Source organism: Capricornis sumatraensis, chromosome 15 (genome assembly GCF_032405125.1).
Source record: "Capricornis sumatraensis isolate serow.1 chromosome 15, serow.2, whole genome shotgun sequence".
NCBI classification, from domain to species: domain Eukaryota; kingdom Metazoa; phylum Chordata; class Mammalia; order Artiodactyla; family Bovidae; genus Capricornis; species Capricornis sumatraensis.
The window spans coordinates 31,252,452-31,276,992 of NC_091083.1; the positions used below are offsets into that span (position 1 = coordinate 31,252,452).

Sequence of the window (24,541 nt, forward strand, 5' to 3'; positions counted from 1 at the left end):
ATTACTGGAAAATATTCACAGTAACTACAGAAAATAGAGAAACATTTTCTATGTTTTTAAAAAAAATATTTAAAATATAAAAGAACTGATCTTAGTGTTTCATCAAGACCAATCAATAAGCCAAACAGGAAGCAACAACGAGGAAGTACCTATGTGTATCTACTCTGAAAAAAAAAAAATCAATAAATCCAACTAGGTAGGGAAAACTGTCAAACATTTACACCTGTCTTCTCTGAGTCCTGATGGAGTACTGGGTTGGGAACTCCTAAAGAAAGAATTGAATATTGTGTTTAAATCTGAAATTTGGTTTGGGGTTTCTGTTTTTGCTTCTGTGCAGTTCAGATTTCAGTTTTATTTAAGCGCTAACTTAAAACGGGTCAAGTAATCTTGCCCCCAGAGGGAACCATTTCTGGCCACTCTCTTTTTAAAAATACGATTAGTTCATGTGTATTTGCTCAAGTGTATATACTTGTAAGTTTACTTAACAAAGTTATATTTATCCCTATAAAGGTACTTAGCTAGGACTGCTACGGTTTAAAAAGGAACCAGTATTTACTGAGCGCTTAAAAAGGTACCAGGTACTATTCTAAGCGCTTTACATAGATAATGCCATTTAATCCTTCCAGCTGGCCCACACTGTGAGGTCAGCACTACTATTACTCTCATTTTACTCAGGGAAAACTGAGGGAGGTGAGGGTGGGTCCCTTTGTCAGGGTTACACGCAGGGCTTCTAGCCTGGGCATCCTGACTAGACATCCTGGACATTTCAGAGCTATACCCTCGACCAGGAAGGTCTCCCCTGGAAACTTCCAAGCGAACAGCATACACGGGGACTTCCCTGGCAGCCCAGTGGTCAGGACTCTGAGCCTCCTCTGCAGGGGGCATGGGTTCAATCTCTGGTTGGGGAATTAGGATCCTGCAAACTGTAGGGTGTGGCCAAATAAATAAATAACCCAAACCAACCAGCCAGCCAGCATACAAAGCCATAGTCTAACCTTTCTCTTCTCCTTTGTGTTGCCATCACCTCATGAACAGTGAGCGGTGGTCACACACCAGAGCTGGGCTAGTGCAGGCACTGAGTCGAGCACTGGTGGACAGGGTGCACTCAGCCCTGGTCTGAGAACCAACTCCACCTCTGACTGCATGGGCTCGAGCAGGCTACTTAACCCTTTATGCCACAGTCTTTTCATCTATCAATTAAAAAAAAAAGGTATTTATTTGGCTGTGCCAGGTCTTAGTTGTGGGCATGTGGGATCTTGTTCCCTGACCAGGGATAGCACTTAGGCCCCTGGGACTGGGACCATGCAGTCTTAGCCACTGGACCATCGGGGAAGTCCTTCCTTATCTATAAATTGAGGATAATAATAATACCTCAAAGAGTAAGGATGAAATTTGAAAAATTACTTGGCAAAGGATAGCACACAAACACAACTACAACCACTATTATTATTATTTTTTAATTTAATCCCTGCCCTTGAAAAGCCAAGGGGGAAGGAGGGAAAATCACATTAAATTGAGGAGAGGGTTCCAATTAAAGCCAAATCCTAGAACCAAATTTCTATAAGGTGATTTCGTATATTGTGCTTAATGCAGCTGCGATGCGTGGCTGTTTACTGAGCACCTTTTCTGGGCCAGGCACTGGGGCAGGGTTCCCTGCGTGCTTGAAGTTCTTTACTGCGGGTAGTGCTGACTAGGATGCCTTGCTTTTCCGCACTGAGCAGGGCTGCCCATCAGGTGTCAGGGGCTCGGTGGTCCCCTTGCAGTGATCCACAGCCCCTCATGTTCCTGCTTGTGCCCAGACACACAAATTTGTATTTGGGCAATGCTAAAAGCCACAGCATAAAAAAGGTAACTTCATACATTGTGAACTTTAAACAATTTACGGTAATTTTCTTTCTTTTTTTTTTTTTTTACATTTAAAAAGCAATAAAGGAGCATCCCTGGCAGTTCAGTGGTTAAGACTCTGCACTTCCACTGCATGGGGCACGGGTTCCATTCCTGGTCAGGGAACTAAGATCCCACACTCTGCAAGGTGTGGCCAAAAATAAATAAATAAATGATTTTTTTTTTAAATTCTGATTAAAAAAAAATTTTTTTTAAAGCAATAAAGGCACAGGTTTTATGTGTCCTTTTTTTCATTGCTTCCAGCTCTAATATTTTTCCTGGGCTTCAAACATCTACTGGACTTTTTGAAGATACTCAACCTCCTGTTACTTCCCACCCAGAAATGAAGGCCCGCTCCTGCCTTCCCTGTCTCAGTTAAGGAAGTCAGTACTGACTAACCTCATTTTCCAGGATAGACATGTGGGGCTTGCTTCTCCCAAGGCACCAGGTCCCCTGTGGGGGGTACCTCCTGGGCGCCTCTCACTTCTCTGTCCCTTCACTGCTCATGGCTGGACTCTACCCATCTCTTGCCTGGCTGCCTGGAATTATCTGTCTCCTGGTCTCTGGTCTCTTCTCTGTGTTTATCAGTCATCCACAAGGCGCTTCCAGATTCCTGTCTAAACATGGATATATGACTATTCCTCTACTTGAAACCTGCAGTGGCTTCCTAGTGCCCACAAGATAAAAAAGCCAAGGGCCTCGGATAACACGCTGGGGCTTTCACCGTCTGATACACTGCTGAGCCCATGTTCACGTGATCATGTGCTACCAGCGCAGCCATAAGCTGCTCCAGACATACTGGCCCACATGCCCACTCCTACAATTCTGGACCTAATCTCCTCAACACTGGGTATTTTCAGAGCCTGTCTTCAGATACATAATGCCCGTCTACTTACATATAATCCTGCTTTATTACTTTTTTCTCCAAGCAGTTTTATAGAAGAATTCCTATAAGATCATTATCTATTTTCTATTTTCTCCCTCTGGACTTCCACAAAAGTGTAAAAGGTTCATGGCTAAGGAATAATAAAAGACGAGAAGGGCATCTAAATTTAGACACCTTCAGCACTGATGGACCCACCACCTAAGGGGCCAGCCTCATCCATGCCAGCAAGACTCTCTGAGGACAGTTTCCAGTGATGGACTCACTGTGTGGTTCTCTAAGGGCAGTTAGTTTCCATTCAACAGATGACTCAAATGGCCAAGCAGTTGGATAACATAAAGATAACATCTATATACAGTTTTGAGTTTTTTTTTAAGAAGCATGTTATTCTTCTGTCAAAGATAGTCAGCCCCTGAGTCTTCATGAACAATTCTGAATGTACTTTATTAAATTTAATAGTTCTTGTTAGCAAAACTCATCAAAAATAAAAAGCAAATTATTTTTTTGGCATTCTGACATTGGTAAAGGAAAGTTCTATTTCACTAATGTACATATAGCCTTTATCAGTTCTTTCTCAATTTATCTCTGAAGTATGTTTAGAGCTTAAAAATTTAAAAAAGGAGGAAGTTCAGTGATTAGCATGAGATTGACTCATTTAGATGATTTTCACAACTCCAGTGATTGCTCCTGATACACTAATGCCTATCACAGGAAAGAAGGCTCTAAATAATTCAAGAAAAATATAAAAGTATTGTGAAAGCTGCTTCAGGCTGAATGTACTTTGTGCTGGGGTATCATCTGCCTCTGCTTCCAAATGTGTGATTGACACGGGTTTTGAACCTAGGGCCTCAGCTACAATAACAACCGGATAGGATGAAATGAACCAGCTAGTCCAGGGTGGAAGGCTGTCACCATTAATGACTTTCTAAGGCTAAGTTTTTAGTCTGGAAGGACTTCTTAACAATCATGTGTGTTCGTGGATAAAAAACAAACATGAATTCTTCTCATCAAGGAGGGGATAAAACTTCAAGTGATTTTCTAGTCCAATAAAGTCACGAGACAATCATTTTCGTTGCCTCCCTTTATTAAAGACCCAAGCTAGCAGCTTGTCTTTCTCCAATGTGAAAGGAATGCTGTTTTAAAATAGCAATGTATTTCTTATTTAAAGTTGAAGAGTAGGACCACACTTGCATCCTATATAGGCCTGTGGGAGTTCTCAGCAGGGTTCTCATCCTATGCCATCTGGTAATAATAGCCCACTCATTCTGGTTTATTTTAGGAACTCTCCCAACAAGTTGGGGTTCACAGCATCAGCGTACTCAGACACTAAGGCAAGTTTGCTGTGGCCGACAAAACACGTCGCTAAGTTCGTTTATGGCCGTGTGACTCTAAAACGGTAAGTCAGACGGTTGTCTTAGATGCCATCCAGCATCTTGGGCTGTGACGACCTTCGAGCTATGATATTAAAATAGAAAAACCTTTGCAGAGTGTTAACCTATCATTACACAGACTCAATGGCACGGCACTGCAACCTAATTAGCAGTGTGGCTTGCATCCTTGCATCTATAAAATAGAATTAGTGTGAGTACTGCTCTTTTTTTATTATTAGTTTGTGTTTCTAGAAAGGTGTGACCTTATCTGTAGGGTTCTGCTCATTTATGTCCATCTACAAAGGATTTAATTACATTCTTTTAGCTCTCTATGCTGAGGAAATTGAAAACGGCCGCTTCGAAATTACAAATGTTAACGAAATTAGTGAACAGAATATTTACTCCATCACCCTTCTCCTTTCGGAGAGAATGGAAACATGCTGAGGTAAATAAGGCCTAAGATTTTCAGAAGAGAAAATTCTGGGCAAGGAGAGCATTAAGAGTTCTCCTTTCCTCTTTCCCACGTGTATTCTGCAAGTTTCTCTGGTTTTCTTGGGCAGAACTAGTGAAGGGCAAAGTGTATAAATATGGCACAGTGTCTGAAAGTTACATATTAGCATGAGCAGCTAGAAAACATCAACTTACATCGGAGGCTGGTGATTCGAGCACGATGCCGAATCCTAGAATGTGGCTCTCCCCAGGGGAGGGGTGCTCGGCCACGGGGAGACTGGAATTCTCAGGGGCCCCTGCAGCCTTCTTCTCAGCTTCCAATGCACTGGGCTTCTGTTTCACAGTGAGAGGTTCCATAGTCTTTGGGGGCACTTTTTTCTTTTTATTTCTCTTGCGCGAGACGGCAGTTCGCTGGGAGCAGATAAGGGAAATTGGGGGTTGTTGTCTGTTTTGGGTTCCAACTGTGAACAACAAACAAAAATATGGTACAGGCATGTGTGTCTAACCTAGGAGAATATTCTTGCTCCATCAACTGAGGCTGAAATGGGTTTACTGGAGGATGAGGCACATTAAGATCAACCTCACGCTGAACCTGAGCGTGACCAAATGCTGCCTCAAAAGGTCTATAGGCAGAAAAAACCCAAGAGAAAACTCTCCTCCAAATCCTGGTGGCTAATTGATTACCTGGTGGGTAATCGATAGGAGGAAAGGATGATGAGCTATAGGAAAACACTGAAGAATGATTTTACGCATCACATGACATTTTTGTATAACCAAGAACCCCAGAACTTAAATTGAGGTGTAGACATCTATGTTTTTTGGAAAGCCAATCTCGGGAATATTCTACTTGAGATTAAATTGATTGGTAGCCAGCAACCTACAGGTGCCGAAATCAACAAAAGTCGGGTAACGATGCTCATTTGGGCAAGTCTGATCAAAAGCATCACTTGAGAATGACCAGTAAGCATGTGGACTAGGTCTGCTGGTCAATTTCAGGTCCAGTTACTCCTGCCTCACAAACCAATACTGTCCACACATCAGCCATCTCCACACACTATGCTACTGCGTTCTGACCAGGCTGTTTCTCCATAATCCAGTTTTATGTAGCTGAAAAATAGGAAAAATATAGTTCAGTACAAGAACAAATCAGTAAGGTCCAGGAATGGTCTGAGTTCCAAAGACGAGAAGCGCTGATTGAGAGCTGAGTGCTGATGTTGAATATATACTTAAGGGAATCAAGGATGGTAATTACAGTTCTCAGAGGTGCCCTTCAAGATGTAGTGTTTGTTAACCATTTAAAAATACTCTGATTTAAAGTGTAGTAGGGAAATATGGCATTATTACTTAAATCTTCACGTGTTAATACGGTTTTTAAAACTATGACCCCAGCTGCTTTCTCACAGAAATACAGCTCTGAAAATAAGCCAGATGAAAACCTAAAGATCCTGACATGCACATGTGGGTCAGTTCTTATCAGGTTGTAAATGGGGAATATTGGTACTCTGAACTTGATATCTGCATCTCTCAGCTGAACAGAAATTTATAAATAAGTATTAGAGACACTACTTGCACTGCAAATGAGCACTGACAAGTTTTTTAATCACCCATGCAGTAAGCAGTCTAGCTCACTGGTTCTCAACCTCAGCTACACATTAGTCTCATTGGATTCACCTTAAAAAAAAAAAGAAAGAAAGAAAGCCAGTGCCTCAGCCTCAATCCAGACTAATTGGGACTGGAATTTCCCAGGGAGATGCCTGGGTATCGGGATTTTTTAAAAGCTCCTCCAGTGATCCCCAATATATAAGCTGGACTGGAACTTTTCTCTGTTAGATCTGAATTTTCAGCTGAGGCTAGGTCTCCATTTGGAAAGTTAGACAACTGAAGCAGTCATCAGTGATCGAGGACTCCAGCCTCACCAAGCCTCACTTTCCAAAATCAAAAGCGAAAATGTTTCGAGTTTAAAGAACACAGGGTCTGAGGTTTTCTTCTCCTTCTGCAAGTCTGGACAGAGCTGTGTTCTTTCGAATCAGATCTTATCGCTTGATCTTATTCCTTGCCTTCTCCCTGAAGTAAAAGTGAAACTTTCTAAGTAGAAGGTAAATCTACATTTTATAGGTAATAAACCTTAAAGTCAATCTACTCACTCAACACAGATTCTTCAGTTTAGGAAAATTAAAGGAGACTAATTTATTCAGTTTATCCTTTGGGATCCCTGACAGCTCTGGGGTCGTTTACTGCCCTAATCTGCAAAGGTTCTTAAAAGGAAACAGGGAGACACAGTGGCATTTACTTAATAGATTCTCAAAAGGCTTCAGTCAAGGATTTAAATGGTTGCAATTTGTAGTTTGCCATTTTGGGAGTAAGGAGCTTAAGTAACAAAATAAATCATTACCATTTCATACGCATATTTTCTTAAGTGCTAACAAATTCTTCCTCTGAGGAAAGAAATCTGTACAGAATGAAGTAACCTTTCTTTCTGAGCTCATTATTTAGGAGATGTTAGCCTCTGCTGGGTTAATAAGAACACAGATTATCCTTGTGGAACAAGGTGAGTTAAATGCTTACTGGCCTGACCAAAATGCTTTTATTTTTTCCCTTGGGATAAGACTAAATCCAGTGCATAAAATTAGATGTTGCTTCTCAGAAAACCTTTTGCTCATTTTACTTGCACGTGATCTTGGGTGACTGATATGTTTAAGTTTTTTAAGTATCAAACCACATCACTGAATATTAAAATTTTACTAGAATTAACTAAACGGCACCAAGGACGATTTCTGAGCTGTCTGAATACCTTTACAGTGGAAAGGGGGGAAGTTAGTTACATATGACTGGGCCACTTTCCAGCTTAAGGAGCAGTTTTCCCTGATGAAGTGGAAGGCTTAATGAAATGATTTATTATTTTCTGTTGCTGTTGTTCAGTCGCTAAGTTGTGTCTGACCCTTTGGGACCCCATGGACTGCAGCACGTGAGGCTCCCCTATGACAAAAAAAGCTTTTTCTCTCCTAATTTTGGAGACTGGAAATCACAGCCACTGTAATAAGGACCTAGACTTCCAGACTTCTAAGAAATGCTCCAGGTCTTCGTAACAACACTCACAAAATAGCTGAGGCTCAGATCATGCTTTACCGAGTTCAGCTGCATTTACTATCTCTTCTATTTTCAAAACAACCCTGCGAGTTAGATATTAATACTCTAGTTACAGATGGGAAATCTGAGGTTCAGAGAAGTCACCCAAGCCAAGACAGGGGAGACTGGGACTCTGACCCTAAAATGCAAGTTCACTGCTCTTCTGTTCCTCAACGTGTCTAACAGGAGCGAGAACAACAACAACAAAAGCATCGTGTAAGTAAAAAGACAAAACTGGAGGTGTCTTGGAGCCTCTCTGACTTTAATGTTAGGGAGAAAAGCCACAAGCAGAGCCTGAGTGTCAGCTGATACTCTGCAATCTTTACCAGCAGAGCCCAGGCTTCCTAAGGGCTCCTCTGCATGTACAGAGCTGCTCGGCTCCTCACCTGTCACCGGGAGCCCACTGTGGGAGGCAGGGTGGGCTTGTGCAGAAGCGAGGGTTGTAAGATGCACACAGCCCCTCAAACCGAGCCCCTCAGGAGGGAAGATGAGCCATTCTCACCTCCTTCCCCATCATGAACCTCCTCGTCAATTTACATTAGGGAGATGAGCCAAAGGGCTCTGCCCACCTTCGGGTGTAATTGTTCCAAAGTTTAATTAGCTGACATTTGTGAAGTACCCGAAGCACATGTACAGAAGGACTGAGCAGTATCAACCAGAAAGCATTTGTGAGACTGGCTAACAGGAAGGTGGGTTCTGGAAAAAGCAGAGAAAAATGGATGCTTGAAGAAGTACCCCATCAACTATACTTCCATGAACATTTTTTAAAATAAATTATATATATATATATATAAAGGAAACCTTGCTGGTGAGACAGCAAGGTGGGAGGCACAGCGTAATCAAAGCATAATGAACATCCCCACTGAAGATCCTCCCTCTGAGGCCGGATCTGCGTACCTGCCTGAATCTGCATCAGTTTCCGCATGGTCTTGAGCTCTTGGAGGATGGCCTGCAACGTCGACTGGCAGTTACAAGTGCAGCAGTTGGATCCAGCCGATGAATTCACCACTGGAAGTTCTCCTGAGCACGAAAAGAGAGAATGATGGCCGCCAAGCAACAGCAAGATTATAAAGAGGAAAATAAAAAAGGTGCCCGGTGATTTTCACAGCCTGCTGGGGTCTGACTTTAGCTAGCCGTCCAGGTTTCTCTACTGCCAGGAGTGTGGCGTGTCACGGGGTGGCGGAGCCTGTGTGAACGGACACACACAGTTTGCTGTCACAGCACCCCACCACCACTGTCACCTCAGTTCATCTCAGATAACGATACAGAAAACATTTACTAGGAACACACTTGTGCTATTTTGCACAAAAAACTAGCTCTTTATCTAGTGAACAGCCTTTATCTAAAACCAAACAAACTGGGTTGCTGCACACATCCTGAGAGTTTATACTAAGAGTTAAATGTATCTAAGTATTTAAAAGATAGTTTTAGCATTAACCATATGATTCCAAAAATTAAGAACTGTCAACACATTGCTTTTGTGCTGGGTGTGGTATGTCTGGGTAGGGGGAAGCGGGGGCAGCAGGGTCTGGGAGGGTCCATGTGAACTTAAGGGGTCAGAGGCTGCTGTGTTGGCTCTTCTCCGGCTTCATAAAAGAGTGCCCTTCTACATCGTCCATTCCCAGGTCTTCAGTTTCATTTTAGTCTCATTTTCACTGTTTGAAAGTGAAAGTCGCTCAGTTGTGTCCAACTCTTTGTGACCCCATGAACTAGAGAGTCCATGGAATTCTCCAGGCCAGAATACTGGAGTGGGTAGCCTTTCCCTTCTCCAGGGGGTCTTCCCAACCCAGGGATAAAACCCAGGTCTCCTGCATTGCAAGCGGATTCTTTACCAGCTGAGCCACAAGGGAAGCTCAAGAATACTGAAGTGGGTAGCCTATCCCTTTTCCAGTGGATCTTCCCGACCCAGGAATCAAACTGGGGTCTCCTGCATTGCTGGCGGATTCTTTACCAGCTGAGCTATCAGGGAAACCCTTTTCACTGTTTAATATGTCATACAATTGTCTTACTCTGTTTTCCTTACATGTAAACAAATATCTTCCTGTTATTGCTGGAATAAAATAGGACATTTGGAAAAGCATGCTTTCAGTACAGTACCCCTGGCCTCAGTATCCAGGTTCCCTTAAAGGCGATCAGGTTAACAGACGGCTCTCACTTGGGTTTTTTCATAGGTGGAAGAGGGAAGTTCTCCAGTTTTGGTCTAGCTATATTCTTTACTATATATTAAATGTAATTTACACCCTACAATATGCATTCTTTGCAAATATTAATTATTGAAAGTTTCACCGCAGCAAAACCATGGACTATTTAATGTGTGGAGCAGCACAATTATTTACATTCAGAGTTGTAGCAAAATGAGATGGTACAACTTTAAAACTACAAATGATTAAATTAAAACTCCAATGAGATACCAAATGTCTTCCAATCGACAATACGCCATTAACACAGAAGTATTTTAAAACAAACATGGGGGAATTTAGGTTTGTAACTCTGATCATTACTAACATTTTTCAAAGTAAATCCACCATCCTTGTTGGGGCCTGGAAAACAGAACACTATTCACCCAATACTTCCTGATGGGGGTGCTTATTAGCTTCATAGATACCTGAGGCCATTTTATTTCTCTAGTGATGGCAGTAGAGTTAGGAGGACTTTGTGAATATTCCTAGTCATTATTCCAAGTCTATATCATTTAGAAGACAAAACCAATCCTTTTCAGCTTGCTATAAATCATTTTCTAATTTTAAAGAGAACGATCTTTTTATTTTTAAGGACTCTTTAAAGAGCCATCTCTTTCTAACCTGGAAGCACGCCAGCATGAGAATCTGATATTGGCTTATGTAATATTAAGAGAGACAGAAGACACCCATACATCTCTTGGGGTCCCTCCCTCTCTCTTCAGCAGTGGCTAGTGATGGCTTTTTATACCTTTGAACTGGTTATCACAAACTGTGTTTAAAAAAATAATCACAATAGTTGTCTTTTTCTTGAAGGATGATGAACGGGGGGGAAATCCTTAACGTTTTAGAGAAACTAGAAATGTGTTCTTCCTTTCTTCTCATTCCCTTTGTTGAAACTACAGATCTGCACATCTGTATGTCATTTATAACACGAATAACAGTGTTACTGGAGGGAAAATTAACATGAATGGAGAAATCAAGTTTTTCCTTATGCTTTGGGAAAAAAAAAATTTGAGTTTTTTCCCCCTTAACAATTAGGAATTTAAAATAGATAACTAATAAGAACCTACTGGATAGCACAGGGAGCTCTACTCAATATTCTGTGGTGACCTACGTGGGAAAAGAATCTAAGGAAGAGTGGACATATTTAAGGGCATCGCTGACTCCCTCTGCTGCACACCTGAAACTAACACAACACTATGAATCAACTGTACTGCAATTAATTTAAAAAAAAAACCCATTAGGAATTTAAATTAAGGAAATTTTACTTTAAAGGAACAATTGTCAACCTGAATGAAGCAAGTTATAAAATATGGATCATTTGGTTCAGGAGCTTGAAGGGGAGGTTAAAGTCAAGGTGTCACTTGACTGGCGGGGTCATGAGTCCTCCCTTTAAGTGACTCGTCCTGTAATGAAGAAAGCCCAGGACTTAGCAAGGGGATGTGTTAATAATGCACCATGTGACCAGGAAGCTTCTTTTAATGACACAGTGGAGCTCTTTCTGCCCTAATGTTCAGCTGTTTGTGACAATAATATCCGTATCTCAGCCAGTGATGGCTATGACTTCTTAAAGAGCTAAAGTGTCTATCAAGAAACTATCCCTTCTAATAGAGAACCTCCAGTTTTTCCTGCATCTCAAGTCTAGATTTTTTTTATACTCTTTTTCCTTTATGTCTTCCCTGTCTTTTAAAATAACTCAATTAAGGTACGTGATTAAAGGAGGGTTTACTATATAGAACTCGAAGAACATACTGAATGTTTATAGGCAGAAAACATACTGGGACGACTATGAGCATCTGAGGATGGCCATACCATTGGAGCTCCCAGCGGTGTGGGGCTGGCTCTGGAAGGTTCTGGAGCGGGTGCCATACTGCCCTGAGAACTGCCCGCTCTGGGGTGGCAGCTCGTTCCACGCACCCCGGGAAGATGGGTGGAGGCTCGGGGGGGCCTCTGCGGAGTTCAAACGCTGAGGCCAGATCGCATCCAAATCCTGGGGTTCCTCTTTAAGTTTCTCCCCCTCCTTGCCCACACGCTGATATATCCTCCCAGCGCTGTCATTCAGTAATCTTCTCATTCCTGTAATTTGTTTTTTAATTTCCATGCTTTCATCTCCTAATGGAAACAGGGCCAGAGATAGCACTGTAAATTAGTGAAAGAAAAAATAATCCACTACCAGAAAAAAAACCAGAACGAGACACCCTCCCCTTCCTTCTTTGGAATCGGGGGAGGATTACTGACTCCAGATGCAAGTTTCTCTTTTAAGAATCTTCTTTCCTCAGAGGATTTTTTTTTTTTTTTGAACCAAGGTATCTGTATTGCACCGAAGGTGCTTAATAAATATTACTTAAAGATGACTCTGAAATTATAGATATAAAATATTTTCTATAAATAATATCATTAAAGGAGCTATTAGATCTAGACCTATTAAGGGCTATTGCACACATGTGTGCATGCTAGCTCAGCCTCTCAGTCGTGTCCACCTCTTTGTGACCTCATGGACTATATAGCCCACCAGGCTCCTCTGTCCATGGAATTCTCCAGGCAAGAATACTGGAGTGGGTTCCCATTCCCATCTCAAGGGGATGTTCCCAACACAAGGTTGAACCCTTATCTCCTGCACTGGCAGCTAGGTTCTGTACTGCTGAGCCACAAAGGAAGCCCACTGCAAACATACTATCTTCTTAACTTGTCATCAGCCAGTAACTTTACAAAGGTTAAGGGAAGTAGTCTTTTCTTTTTTTTTTCCTCTAATCTGGGTTTAAAAATAAAAGTCTAATGCCACGGTACACACTCATACAGTCACTCTACTAAATGCTTGAAATTTCAACTATGAAGAAAGGAAAAGCCCCGCAGAAAGCATCTATTACGAAAAACAGCTCCTACAAATAAATCTAGCACATTTACTTATTTATTTTTAATTTTTGGCCGCGTCTGTGTAGCATGTGGGATCTTAGTTCCTGACCAGGGATCAAACCCATGCAACCCTACATTGGGAACTCAGAATCTTAACTACTGGACCACCAGGGAAGTCCTGAGTACATTTAATATAATTATGTTGTTATACCCTCAGCATCATATTAGCCAGATTTCTCTGTCACACTGGTAACTGCACAATGAATGTAGGTATTTTGCATTGTCTAGTTAGATATTCAGCTTATTAATCCACAAATACGTTACTGAATGTAATGGAGAAGGAAATGGCAACCCACTCCATTATTCTTGCCTGAAAATGTCCACGGGGTCACAAAGAGTCGGACAGTCGAACACGACTCAGCAAACAACAGTAACAAAACTGAATGTAAGGAAACTTTTCTATTTTTATGCTGTGAAGTTAGTATCTTCAATTTTTAAAATGGTAACAAAAGTATTAATTGTCTTCAATATCTAACATGAACAAATGCAGAATTAATACAGATTTCCAAATTTACAATACTGCTCTGTGTTGGCATATGCTTGAGAGGAGAAATATTTTACTTTGTCATAAAACTCTTTTCATTCCAAACACCTGTGAAAACGACAATACAGAAACAATAAATCACGTTCCAGATCTTTATGAGAACGAATGACCGAGCACAATTGAAGAAATGCGGAGCCAGCATTCACAACTTTCTCAGGATGTCTGGGGAACAGGGTGTGTCTGGAAGAGGTCCCAGAGGAATTCTGAGAGATGAATCTGTAAGCCAGTGCGGCTGCTGTTACCTTCAGCATCCAAACCCGCCCTTCCCCGGCGTGACTAACAGCATAGTTTGGGCAGGAAGGAGCTTCTTTCCTGCAGGGCTTTTATTCTGGACCAGGGACGTCACACACGCATCCAGGCTGCGGCGTGCTGATCTTGGTTGACACTGGCTGGTGGCTGCCACTCCCCTCCCTCCCAGGGCCCTGACAAGAACCACACCAGCCAAGCCAGGCAGAGGTGGGCACGCTGCCTGGGGCCTGGATCAGTGCCAGCTTATTCCCCACATGAACCCTGACACATCACAGCCAAAGGGCCACTCTCTTTTCAAAGGTTCCACTTCTGCTCCAGTGTCTGAATCCTATGATAAAGTGCTGTCTTCAGAAGGAGGGAAAAAAGGTCATGAGGATCCTGGAACTTTCTAAGATCAAAGTTGCTTTGTCATGAGCTTAGTTTCACAGTCCCAGAACCTACAGCTCTGAAACTTACAAGACTGAAAGTACGGTGTGAATTCTGCACACTTGATACTTTCAGGAAGACAACCAGGACTGTGGAAGAAAGAGGGAGATCCTGGCTTTGGGCTGACACTTAGAAACATTTCTTACAAAATCAAAACAAGAGGCAAACCATGGCAACAGATTAGGACCTGGGACCGAGGAGGAAGAAAGGCAGGGGGCTGTGAAGGCAGGTAGCAGAGCTGGCTGACTTTGAGAAGAGAGCTCACAGTCTATCCAGCTGCGGGACAGTTGAAAGGACAGAAAACAGCTAAGTGTAAGAATTGCTGGAGTCAAGGAAAGCTGAGAGACGCGGAGAAGGCTGGAAACGGGCTGGTTGCGGGGCAGCCTCTTAGAGGTGACAGGCTGGGCGTCCCCAGAGGGCAGCGGGATGAGCTGTCCTTCCTCTAGCCGGAGAAGTCAGGAGCAGCCCTGACCACACCACCTGGGGAGGAGGCCCTGGGACCAAATCTCTCTCTCTTGAGCTCTGTCTCTGTCTCTCTCACACACACACACATGGGGCGGGGGTTGGGGGGTGGGGGTAGGGTGGGGATGATGCACTCTGCAGAGAGAGGGGAATTGAGTCCTCACATATTCAGGAGGGATGCGGCAGAGGATAGGAGGGAGACCTGAAGACTAAACGTGGGGACGACAGAGAAAGCTGAGCAGCCTGTACACACTGGGATGGAGAGGGTGAAGCTTGCAGGCTTGGACCACGGATGCTGGGGGGGTGGGTCAGGGGTTAGGCCGGGGCTGGGGCTCCCCAGACCTGGACTCATTTCCCAACTGTACTGACTTGCTACTTGATACGAGACGAGCCACCTGCTATTTTCAGGCTTCAGCTTCCCGAACCGTAAAAACAAATTCTGAACCAGACCATGCTTGGCATAACCCAGGGAGAGCAGTCGAGGAGGGATGTAGGTTTTTCCCATTACCAAGATGTTCACAGGGCACCAAACAGCTCTAAAAGTCACATATGTCTTTCTCAGAAAGAGTGGGTTTATTCTGATTGCTACAGTGAAGCCAAGTTCTCTGACTCAAAAAAAAAAAAAGTGGGATAAATTAAGATATTGAGATTTGAAGCACTAGTTGACCTCTTTGTCTTTCCAGTTCTAATAAGTTGATATCCTCTCCATGTATAAATGCCAGGAAAAAGAACCTCTAAAGAAGCATGATTCCAGGGAATTCCCTGGTTGCCCAGTGGTTAGGACTCCACACTTTCACTGCCAAGAATGTTTCAATTCCTGGTTGGGTAACTAAGACCCCACAGGCTGTGCAATATGGGCAAAAAACAAAAACCAACAACAACAACAACAAGAAGCAACAATTCCATAAGGAAACCTGTTCACTTTTCAAACCTAACCACGCCTTTTTTCATGTGTAACCACAAAGGGCTGGATCTTTTAAGAAAAAACGAACAGGAATGTTACAAACATGGATCCATGGTATGTGGCTGCACTACAGTAAAACAATCTTAAATGAAAAACGGTTTGTATGTTTAGTAACTGGACTCCTTGGACAAGACTGACAAAAGATTACAGGTTGGATTTTATCCTTTGCTAAATTTCAAGACTCACTTTCCTTTACATAGATCACTTTGCTTTACGTAAATAATCTGCATACTACACAACAGACAGCCTTGCAACACAGAAGTCATCATACAGGATGGCTTGGTCAGGGGAGAAGAACATATCACACAGAACACGATTATTCATGGTTTGGGCTAATGAAAGAAAAAAGGCAGTCATGCTCAAAGACAGAGTGAGATGGTGTACCTTAACATTATATATCCATTTCTATATACCTTCTTTTCACAAAGACTCAAAATAGTCACCATATCTTTGCATCGAAAATTAACTAGTATTGAGCTGTAACAGTCATTTCATACACCTTCCTTATGTAAATGAAAGAAATGTTGTATCACAACCAGAATAAAGTCTAGTAGAATTAAATGATACAGGATGCTCGGGGCTGGTGAACTGGGATGACCCAGAGGGATGGTATGGGGAGGGAGGTGGGAGGGGGGTTCAGGATGGGGAACACGTGTACACCCGTGGCAGATTCATGTTGATCTATGACAAAACCAATACAATATTGTAAAGTAGCTAGCCTCCAATTAAAATAAATATATTTATATTTTAGAAATTAATTAATTAAAAAAAGGATTAAATGTGATACTAAGATTATAAACAAACCATATACAGAGAAAAATCCAAATGAATCCTTTGGCCAACCCAATATTAATAGGATGGAGTGAAAAAGTAGCAGAAATACAGTAAGAAGAATACGTTACTAAATTAGAGGCATAAAGTTTGGAATAAGAGGAATCAAGTTATTCAGCTCCCATTCCCTTGGGGCTGGGGAGGGTGGCCCCTGAGCATCACTCTTGCAGGCAGAAGCTCACTGTCTGGGTAGATGCCACAGCTGTACCACTTCCCCCTCTTCTTCCTGAACAGCGGTCTGTGTGCCAGGAGTTCAAGGTTCATAAAGAAAAGTGGCAGGTGATGAAGGCAACACATATAGCAAGGTCATCCCATTAAGGTGCCAGGTTAAGGAAGAATAATTTTGCACTGGAGATACTGGGTTATTGCTCTGGGTTATTTATTTCAATATTTTTATTTATCTGACTGCACCCAATCTCAGCAGTGGCAGGCAGGATCTTTAGTTATGGCATGTGAACTCTTGGTTGAGGTATATGGGATCTAGTTCCCTGACCAGGGATTGAACCTGGGCCCCCTGCATTGGGAGCATGGAGTCTTAGCCACTGGACCACCAGGGAAGTCCCTGCTCTGGTAATTTCAAATTCACTCTCTCTTTAACATAAGGATGGTAAACAATCAGATCTTTCCCTCAGAAAAACAAATCTGGCAAAACTACGGTGAAAGTAGTGTGGGGAGAGGAAACCAGCTAGAAGGTTATTGCTAAAGGCTTCATGAATGGCCGTGACAGTCTGGGCCAGGATGGGGGATGGGAATGGAGAGGGAGACACTGAAGAAGGTTCACCAAATAGACTTGCTGATTCACTGGATGTGGGGATGGGGGTGAGGATGTGAAGGAGAATCAGTGAAAGATAAATCCGAGGTTTCTAGCTGGGGTGACTGAATGGATGCTATCTAACATTGGTCAGAGAATTAGAAGGTTGCAGGGGAGTGGGAATACAATGCGGCTAGTTTTTTTAAAAATATATTTATTATTTTATTATTTATTTGGCTGTGTCGAGTCTTAGCTGAAGCATGTGGGATCTTTAGTTGTGGCATGTGGGATCTAGTCCCCTGACAAGGGATCGAACCCAGGCCCCCTGTACTGGGAGCACGGATTCTTAGCCACTGGACCACCACCCTGAGGCTAGTTCTGACAAAGGAAATTTATATAGTCGGCAGGCAGTTGGGAATGCACAAGAAGCTGATGGTGATGAAATGGGAATACTGGCGGCAGCAGTAGCTACTGTTGCTCCCAGTGGTAACTGGCCCCTCTGGACTGAGACAACCCCTTGGGCTCACAAACAACTCAGGGGGTGGCAGGACATCTTATGTGGAGATGCTAGGTTTCCTGTTAATCTAACACGTAGAGAGATCAGCACCCTCATTTCAACATTAAAAGCTATGAGCTCATGTGTGTCCCAGCTGGCCAAGTGAGTTCCCGGGGTAGGCAGCAGTCACCATGGTCACAACTGTGTCATCTCTAGCTCCTTGCACGCCCCGACCACCATCCAGTCCATCCCCAGGGTGCCACTCCCTAACTCACGTCTACAGAAGGACTGACGGACACTGACAGTACTGAGGGACAGTCACCACTACATCCAGTATGCTTTGGCACTTACTGTGGTATCATGTCCAACCTTTTTGTTTGTTTTTGGCTGAACCACAGAACTTGGGGTATCTTAGTTCCCCGACCAGGGACTGAACATGGGCCACAGCAGTGAAAGCACAGAGTTCTAACCACAGCCGCCAGGGACCTCCCATCACGTCCAGTTTTGCACTCTTTTAAAGAGGCTGTCAAGAAACTTGAGATCATGCAAAAGTCAACAAAAAAGATGAAATGTTCAAAGAAAGGTTAAAGAAGTTGGGTCCTTTCTCTGAGAGACAAATAGCTACTGAGTGACTCCAAACACTTGACGGGTTATCGTGAACACTGTTCGTTATCCATAGGAAAAAGTGGCCTCAAACTGTAGCGTCTAGGCAGGAGGCTGGGCAACATTATGGTCTAAAGAGCTGACCCTTCCAGTTCTAGAAACAGAGGAGGAACCTCTAAGAAGATATGCTGAAGGAGTGGCATTAAGGATGCCTCCTGTCTGGGATGCTACAGAAGTTCTGGAAACAGTGGCGATGGCTGCATACCACTGTGAACATCCTTTTTGGAAAAGGCCTTTTAAGGGAACTTCCTGGCAGTCCAGTGGTTACGACTCGGGGCTTTCACTGCTGTGGGCCCAGGGTTTGATCCCCAGTTGTGGAACTAAGACTCCAAAAGCCACAGAGTGCAGCCCCCCAAAAAGGTTTAAAACTCATTGCAAACAAACAAAAAACAACTTGCATTTTCCAGGTAATGGTAGTTAAACAGAAAAAAGTTGAGTTTATCAATGAGAAATACTGAGATAACCATGATTTATACTGAACAGTTCAAGTACCTCCTTCTCAAACACTAGCAGAAGCTGGCATGGAGCCGTATTGTAGAAAAGGCTGAACTCTGACCTGTCAAATGGCAGCAGTGAGAAAAAGAGCAGGAAAAAAGGAAGCAGGGTCCATCAAGACCACACAGCAGCTCTCTCCATCAAAATGCTCGACACGTGAGTGGAATAGCCAGGCATCGGGAGTGGACTCTGCACTCTGAGAAGACCCGGGTTAGCACCATTGCCCCAAACCTGAGCTGACTTGCAGACACTACCAAGGCCCTGACTGGCCATCCCTGGGGGCAGCAGCCACGTTTACCAGGGACATGCAAGCCTAGGGGTGCTAATGGCAAGAAGGGGCTGAAAAGCATAGAGAACAGAGTGATGGCTGCCAAGTGAACCCTTTGCCCTGAAGCAATCTGAAGTGGAATCCCCCAAATAAAGAGGACCCAAGATCTACTGAAGAGTCTGTGTCAGAACCTGCATTCCCAAAACAGTCCTTGGAGTCCAGTTGAGAACACTGTGTAGTCTAAATGCCACTGAGAAGGAAGGACGCAAACCTCGGCTGCAGGATCGGTGAACTGGTGGAATCAAATATGTTGATCAGGGGGAGTTAACCCGCACACGTGCTGCCATGTGCTGGGGGACCCTCATATTCAACTGAAGTGTTAGATGGAATATAATTAAGAAGCCCAGGGCATAGATAGTGTTTTCATTGAAAAGACGAGGTCCCTTACAAATCTGTTTAGATAACATCAGGTTCATTCATCTATTCAATAAATATTTACGGTACTACTACTACTCAATATTACTACTACTACTACTACTAGATTTCTGTAGGACCAAAGAAAGAAAAAGACAAGAAAGACAAGAGAGACAAGATACCATCTCTCCCCTCCGGGAGTTTACAGCCTCGCTTGGAACCCAGATGAACGCACAAGGATTCCGAGGACCCAGGGCCTCTCTCCTGACACGTGGGCAAGCTCACCCAGTCTGGGCCACCCATAGCCAGCGTGGGAGGCAGGAGCTTTTTCTAACTGAGGCTGAGGAAGTGATGCCAAGACAGGTCCCAAGACAGAATGCCACGGGTCCAGGCTGGGAAAATGGGCCTGCAAAGCAGAAAGGGGAAGAAGGTCTTGAGACAGGTAAGAAGGGCCAGGGGAGCAAAGAAACACCAGGACATGAATCAACATGGGCCGTCATGCTGCTTCTCCACTGTGTCCCTCAGTGGGACGAATTGAGAGCAACACTGACACGCACACTGAAGTGAAGTCGCTCAGTCGTGTCTGACTCTTTGCGACCCCTCTGTCCATGGGATTTTCCAGGCAATAGTCCTGGAGTGGATTGCCATTTCCTTCTCCAGGGGATCTTCCCAACTCAGGGATCGAACCCGGGTCTCCCACATTGTAGACAGACGCTTTACTGTCTGAGCCACCAGGGAAGTCCTCTACTGTGTGTAAAACTGATAGCTAGTGGGAAGCTGCTGTGCAGCACGGGGGGCTCAGCTCAGTGCTGTGATGACCTAGAGAGGTGGGATCAGGGTGGGGTGGGAGAGAGGTCCAGGAGGGAGGGGATGTATGTATACATATGGCTGACCAACTTTACTGTACACCAGAAACTAACACAACATTGTAAAACAATTATCCTCCAATTAAAATAAATTTTAAAAAGTATGTCCCTCAAAGAACATCTACAGACAGAGTAGGAAAAACATCATGAGAAGTTTAGGGGCAAAGCCCTAAAAGGGGATGAAGGAACAACTTTCTTTGATGGCTTCATGCTTTATCTAAAAAAACAAACGCAAGTATTCTCTGCTTTGAGCCCACTGAAATATGCAGATCCCTATCTCCATGGAACAACCCAGGGCCCCATGGTTCCCAACTCAGAACCATTACAGAAGGCAAAGGGCTGTTGCTTATGACTGTCCCCAGCTACGTGCTCTAGGAATACATTTATAGCATGATTGGACAGATTAAACCGAGAGAACACAGGATAAATGCCTTGGATGATGCCTAAATTACGAGCGTTTTGGGAATTGACAGGACGAGATCACTTTGTGAGGATTGTAGCTGACTCCACAAAGACAGGAAGCCCTGAGTTGGAGAAGAACACGTGGTCAGCAAGTCCGTGGGCGCTGTGAGGGAGAGAAGAGGGAAGAGCACTGAAGGCAGAGGAAAAACCAGGTGGGCCGTGGTGAGAAGCTGATTAGCTGGACTGAATGATCACCAAACGCGCAAAACAGAACACGGGGACCTTGATGTTTTTACCCTATCCTGAAAATGACAGGGTATCAGTGAAGAAAGCAATATGATACCACTAGAGCTACCTAACCAATTCAGAGAGTTTACCTACTTTTCTCTTCCCCAAATGTACTTATAACAAGGAAAAATTTTATTTTTTAACAAATACAGCATGGCCTCCCAATCGAATGTTCCTTCATCAGACATGGACTGTAACTCCAGCCACATTAAGTGGGTAGGTCAGAAGCCACCACTTCAAATAATGTTAAGGAATAATCAAACCAAAGAGTTCAGATCCCAAATGTATAGGAGAGGTCTTACAAATCAGTGAAGAAGATGACGACACATACCTACTAACAATGGAAAATGGGCACAAGACATGAACATGCAATTCACAAGGGAAATAAACAGTTAAAATCTCCTAATGTCCCTAGTGATTAATGCAACAAAAATTACATAATGTGAAATTCTTTGTCTATTAATTTGGCAAAGACTATAGATTCATAGGGCATCCCAGATGGTGTAATGGCAAAAAATCCACTTGCCAAGCAAGAGACCCGAGTCTGACCCCTGGGTTGGGAAGATCCCCTGGAGAAGGAAATGGCAGCCACTCTGGTATTCTTGCCTGGAAAATGCCACGGACAGAGGAGCCTAGAAGGCTATAGTCCATGGGGTTGCAAGAGGTGGACATGATTTAGTGACTAGACAACAACAAACAAATAGATTTTAAGAGCCCATTTTTGATGAAGGTGTAGGGTTACAGTCCCTCTCATATGCTGCAGGTATGGGCCCTTTTCGGGGAAATTTGGCAATTCCACTCATAGGTATTTATCCTACAGAAACATTTAGACAAGTATTCATGACATACTTAAAAGAACATTCACGGTAGCATCATTTTCACTAGTGAGACATTGCAAACCACCCAGACATCAATCAGTGAGTATAAGATACGTGAATTATGGCATATCTATAGACTGAGATTACAGTGTATCTTTACATGTCTGAAAAGGATGAAGCGGACCTTTTTACAGTCATTTCAAAATAAGTGCAGGATTATCCTATAAACTCCACGAAGGCTGAGACCATGATTATTTCCTTCAATACTGGATAGTCAGAGCCTGCCTGGCTTAAACTAGGCACTCAACCTGTGTGGAACAGATGGAGATTTGGTTAAGCAAAAAAAAAAAAAAAAAAAATTACAAAACATTATCCAGGATAATTCTATTTTCCCTTTTCTATGGTTAGTTTATTTTGCACTCGTTTCTGGCTGTGCCGGGTCTTAGTTATTGCGTGCAGGCTTTCTCTAGTTGGAGAGCGCGGGAGCTACTCTCTGGCTGTGGTGCTGGGTTTCTCCCTGGCTTCTCCAGCTGTGGAGCATGGACCCCAGGGTGCACGGGCTTCAGAGGGGCTGCAGCTCACGGGCCCGACAGCGGGGGCTCAGCAGTTGTGGTGCAGGGGCTTAGTTGCTCCACAGAATGTGGAATCCTCCTGGACCAGGGATTATCAAACCTATGTCTCCTGCATTGGCAGATGGATTCTTATTCACTACACCACCAGGGAAAGCCCCATTCTCCTTTTTGCAACACACACGCCTATATTTTTTATACATACTCTATGGTTATTTCTGGAGAGGGTGACTGGGACAGGATTTTTTAAATTTTATATCTTTTTTTCAACTTTATAAATGAAAACTGTAAAAAATGATTTTGAAATGAATATGTATTAATTTTTGTAAGAAAAAAAATAATCGAAGAATTATGTACACTCTTTTCCCTGTGGGATTGTAAAGTTGGGTATAAGGCAACTGGTGGAAACAGTTTGGGACATAAAAAAAAGCTTCTTTGATGTTTCCCAGGAAAGATGAAGCTGGGCAGGAGTGGGAAGTAGGTGGCCAAAAGGAAGTCAGGGAAGGAAGGGGCTACCTGGGGTGCACTTTGCAATCCAGGGGTACAGGCCTAAAATGATTTTCTCTTGAAGCTTACAAACCATGGTTGTTTTTTGGCTGCATCTGGTCTCAGTTGCAGCTCACCAGATCTTTGCTGCACCATGTGACTGCCCCTGTTCTGATGCACAGACTTTCTAGTTACGGAACATGGTAGTGAGCTTAGTTGCCCCATAGCCTGTGGGATCTTAGTTTCCCAACCAGGGATCTAATTCGCATCCCCTGCATTTCCAGGCAGATTCTTAACCATTGGATCACCAGGGAAGTCCCAAGCTATGTGTTTTTTAAAGGAATCTGGACGTGCTTAGGAGGAAAAAGGTTAGAGTCACCATTTATGGACCACTACTTACTATGTACGGGGCCCTCGGGCAAGCACACTGCCTACCTTTAATCCTGATCACAAGCTAAGAGGTTCAGAGGTTGATGAATACATCCTCCCCAGGAGAAAAGAGAGACTTTGAGTTTAGACATTTGAGACCCATCACGCTCCAAGGTCCATGAGCCTCACTGTTCTACCAGTGTGGGCAGGAAGCTAACCAGCTGGCCGGCAGGAAGGTCTCCATCCATGAAGCCCACTGTACTGCATCCAGGAAGCTGTAGAGACCTGCGCTGGGCACCGCATGAAGTCGTCACCCCCGTAACCACCCACTTATCAGAATACACACGGTGGAAACAATGAAATCTCTGGACCACACTATCTCTATGGCCTCCAACTTAGTTGTGCGGTTTCAAACTAAGAAGGCAGCTCAGACATGTCCTTTAAATTCAAAACAGGGCTCACGTGAGTCCTGTTAGTCCTACAAAAGATGAGAATTTATTTGTGCTCATGGTTCTATAAGACATAAGGCAAAAGTCTTCAAAGGCTGACAACATACACGGGAAAAATATAACAGGTGTGCAGACCAAGAGCTGCTTTCATTTTCCGAGAGGAGCATAAACAAAATCTTGCCCTCGTTTAATCAGAAATAAAATGTTCATAACTGATTGTCTGGAAAGAGACAATCTGTTTCCATATAACCTGAAATCTTGACCCTCTGCTCTGCTGCACAGAAAACTCTTAAAGAACGCTAGTACAGAACTGCACATTGCCCCTACTGACTTAAATATTAACTTACATATCATATTGTGGGTCAGTCAAGGATGAACAAGATTAAGTACTGGCGGTACTGTTTCTTCGGTCATTTAAATTTTTAAAATATTCCAACTTAAAATACACATGCTGTTGTACAGTTTCGTCTTCAGTATTCAGTTCAGTTCAGTTGCTCAGTCATGTCCGACTCTTTGCGATCCCATGAACTGCAGCACTCCAGGCCTCCCTGTTTATCACCAATTCCCAGAGTTTACCCAAACTCATGTCCATTGAGTCAGTGATGCCATCTAACCATCGCATCCTCTGTCATCCCCTTCTCCTCCTGTCTTCAATCTTTCCCAACATCAGGGTCTTTTCAAATGAGTCAGCTCTTCACATCAGGTGGCCAAAATACTGGAGTTTCAGCTTCAGCATCAGTCCTTCCAGTGAACACCCAGGACTGATTTCCTTTAGGATGGATCTCCTTGCAGTCCAAGGGACTCTCAAGAGTCTTCTCCAACATCTTCAGTATAAATAATGTTAATGAGGATGAGAAATGTATGACGTTCACAGCATCTTTCTCTTCCACAAATCTCAAGAAACTGATAATTGTGGGCCCGAAGG

General features: G+C 43.4%; 1 protein-coding gene and 1 non-coding gene across 2 annotated transcripts in view; both read right to left on the reverse strand.

The window, feature by feature from the left end:
• BEND7 (BEN domain containing 7) overlaps positions 1–24,541 on the reverse strand; it is an 80,849-nt gene that overhangs the window by 39,768 nt on the left and 16,540 nt on the right. Inside the window, exons 3-5 of the mRNA XM_068987505.1 lie at positions 11,706–12,005; positions 8,611–8,733; positions 4,783–5,048 (exon numbers count right to left, since the gene is read on the reverse strand). Of these exons, the coding sequence (XP_068843606.1) occupies positions 4,783–5,048; positions 8,611–8,733; positions 11,706–12,005 (689 nt within the window). The remainder of the gene's footprint in view (positions 1–4,782; positions 5,049–8,610; positions 8,734–11,705; positions 12,006–24,541) is intronic.
• Positions 16,767–16,839, reverse strand: TRNAW-CCA (transfer RNA tryptophan (anticodon CCA)). The gene has a single exon. It is a non-coding gene; the product is annotated as a tRNA-Trp (tRNA).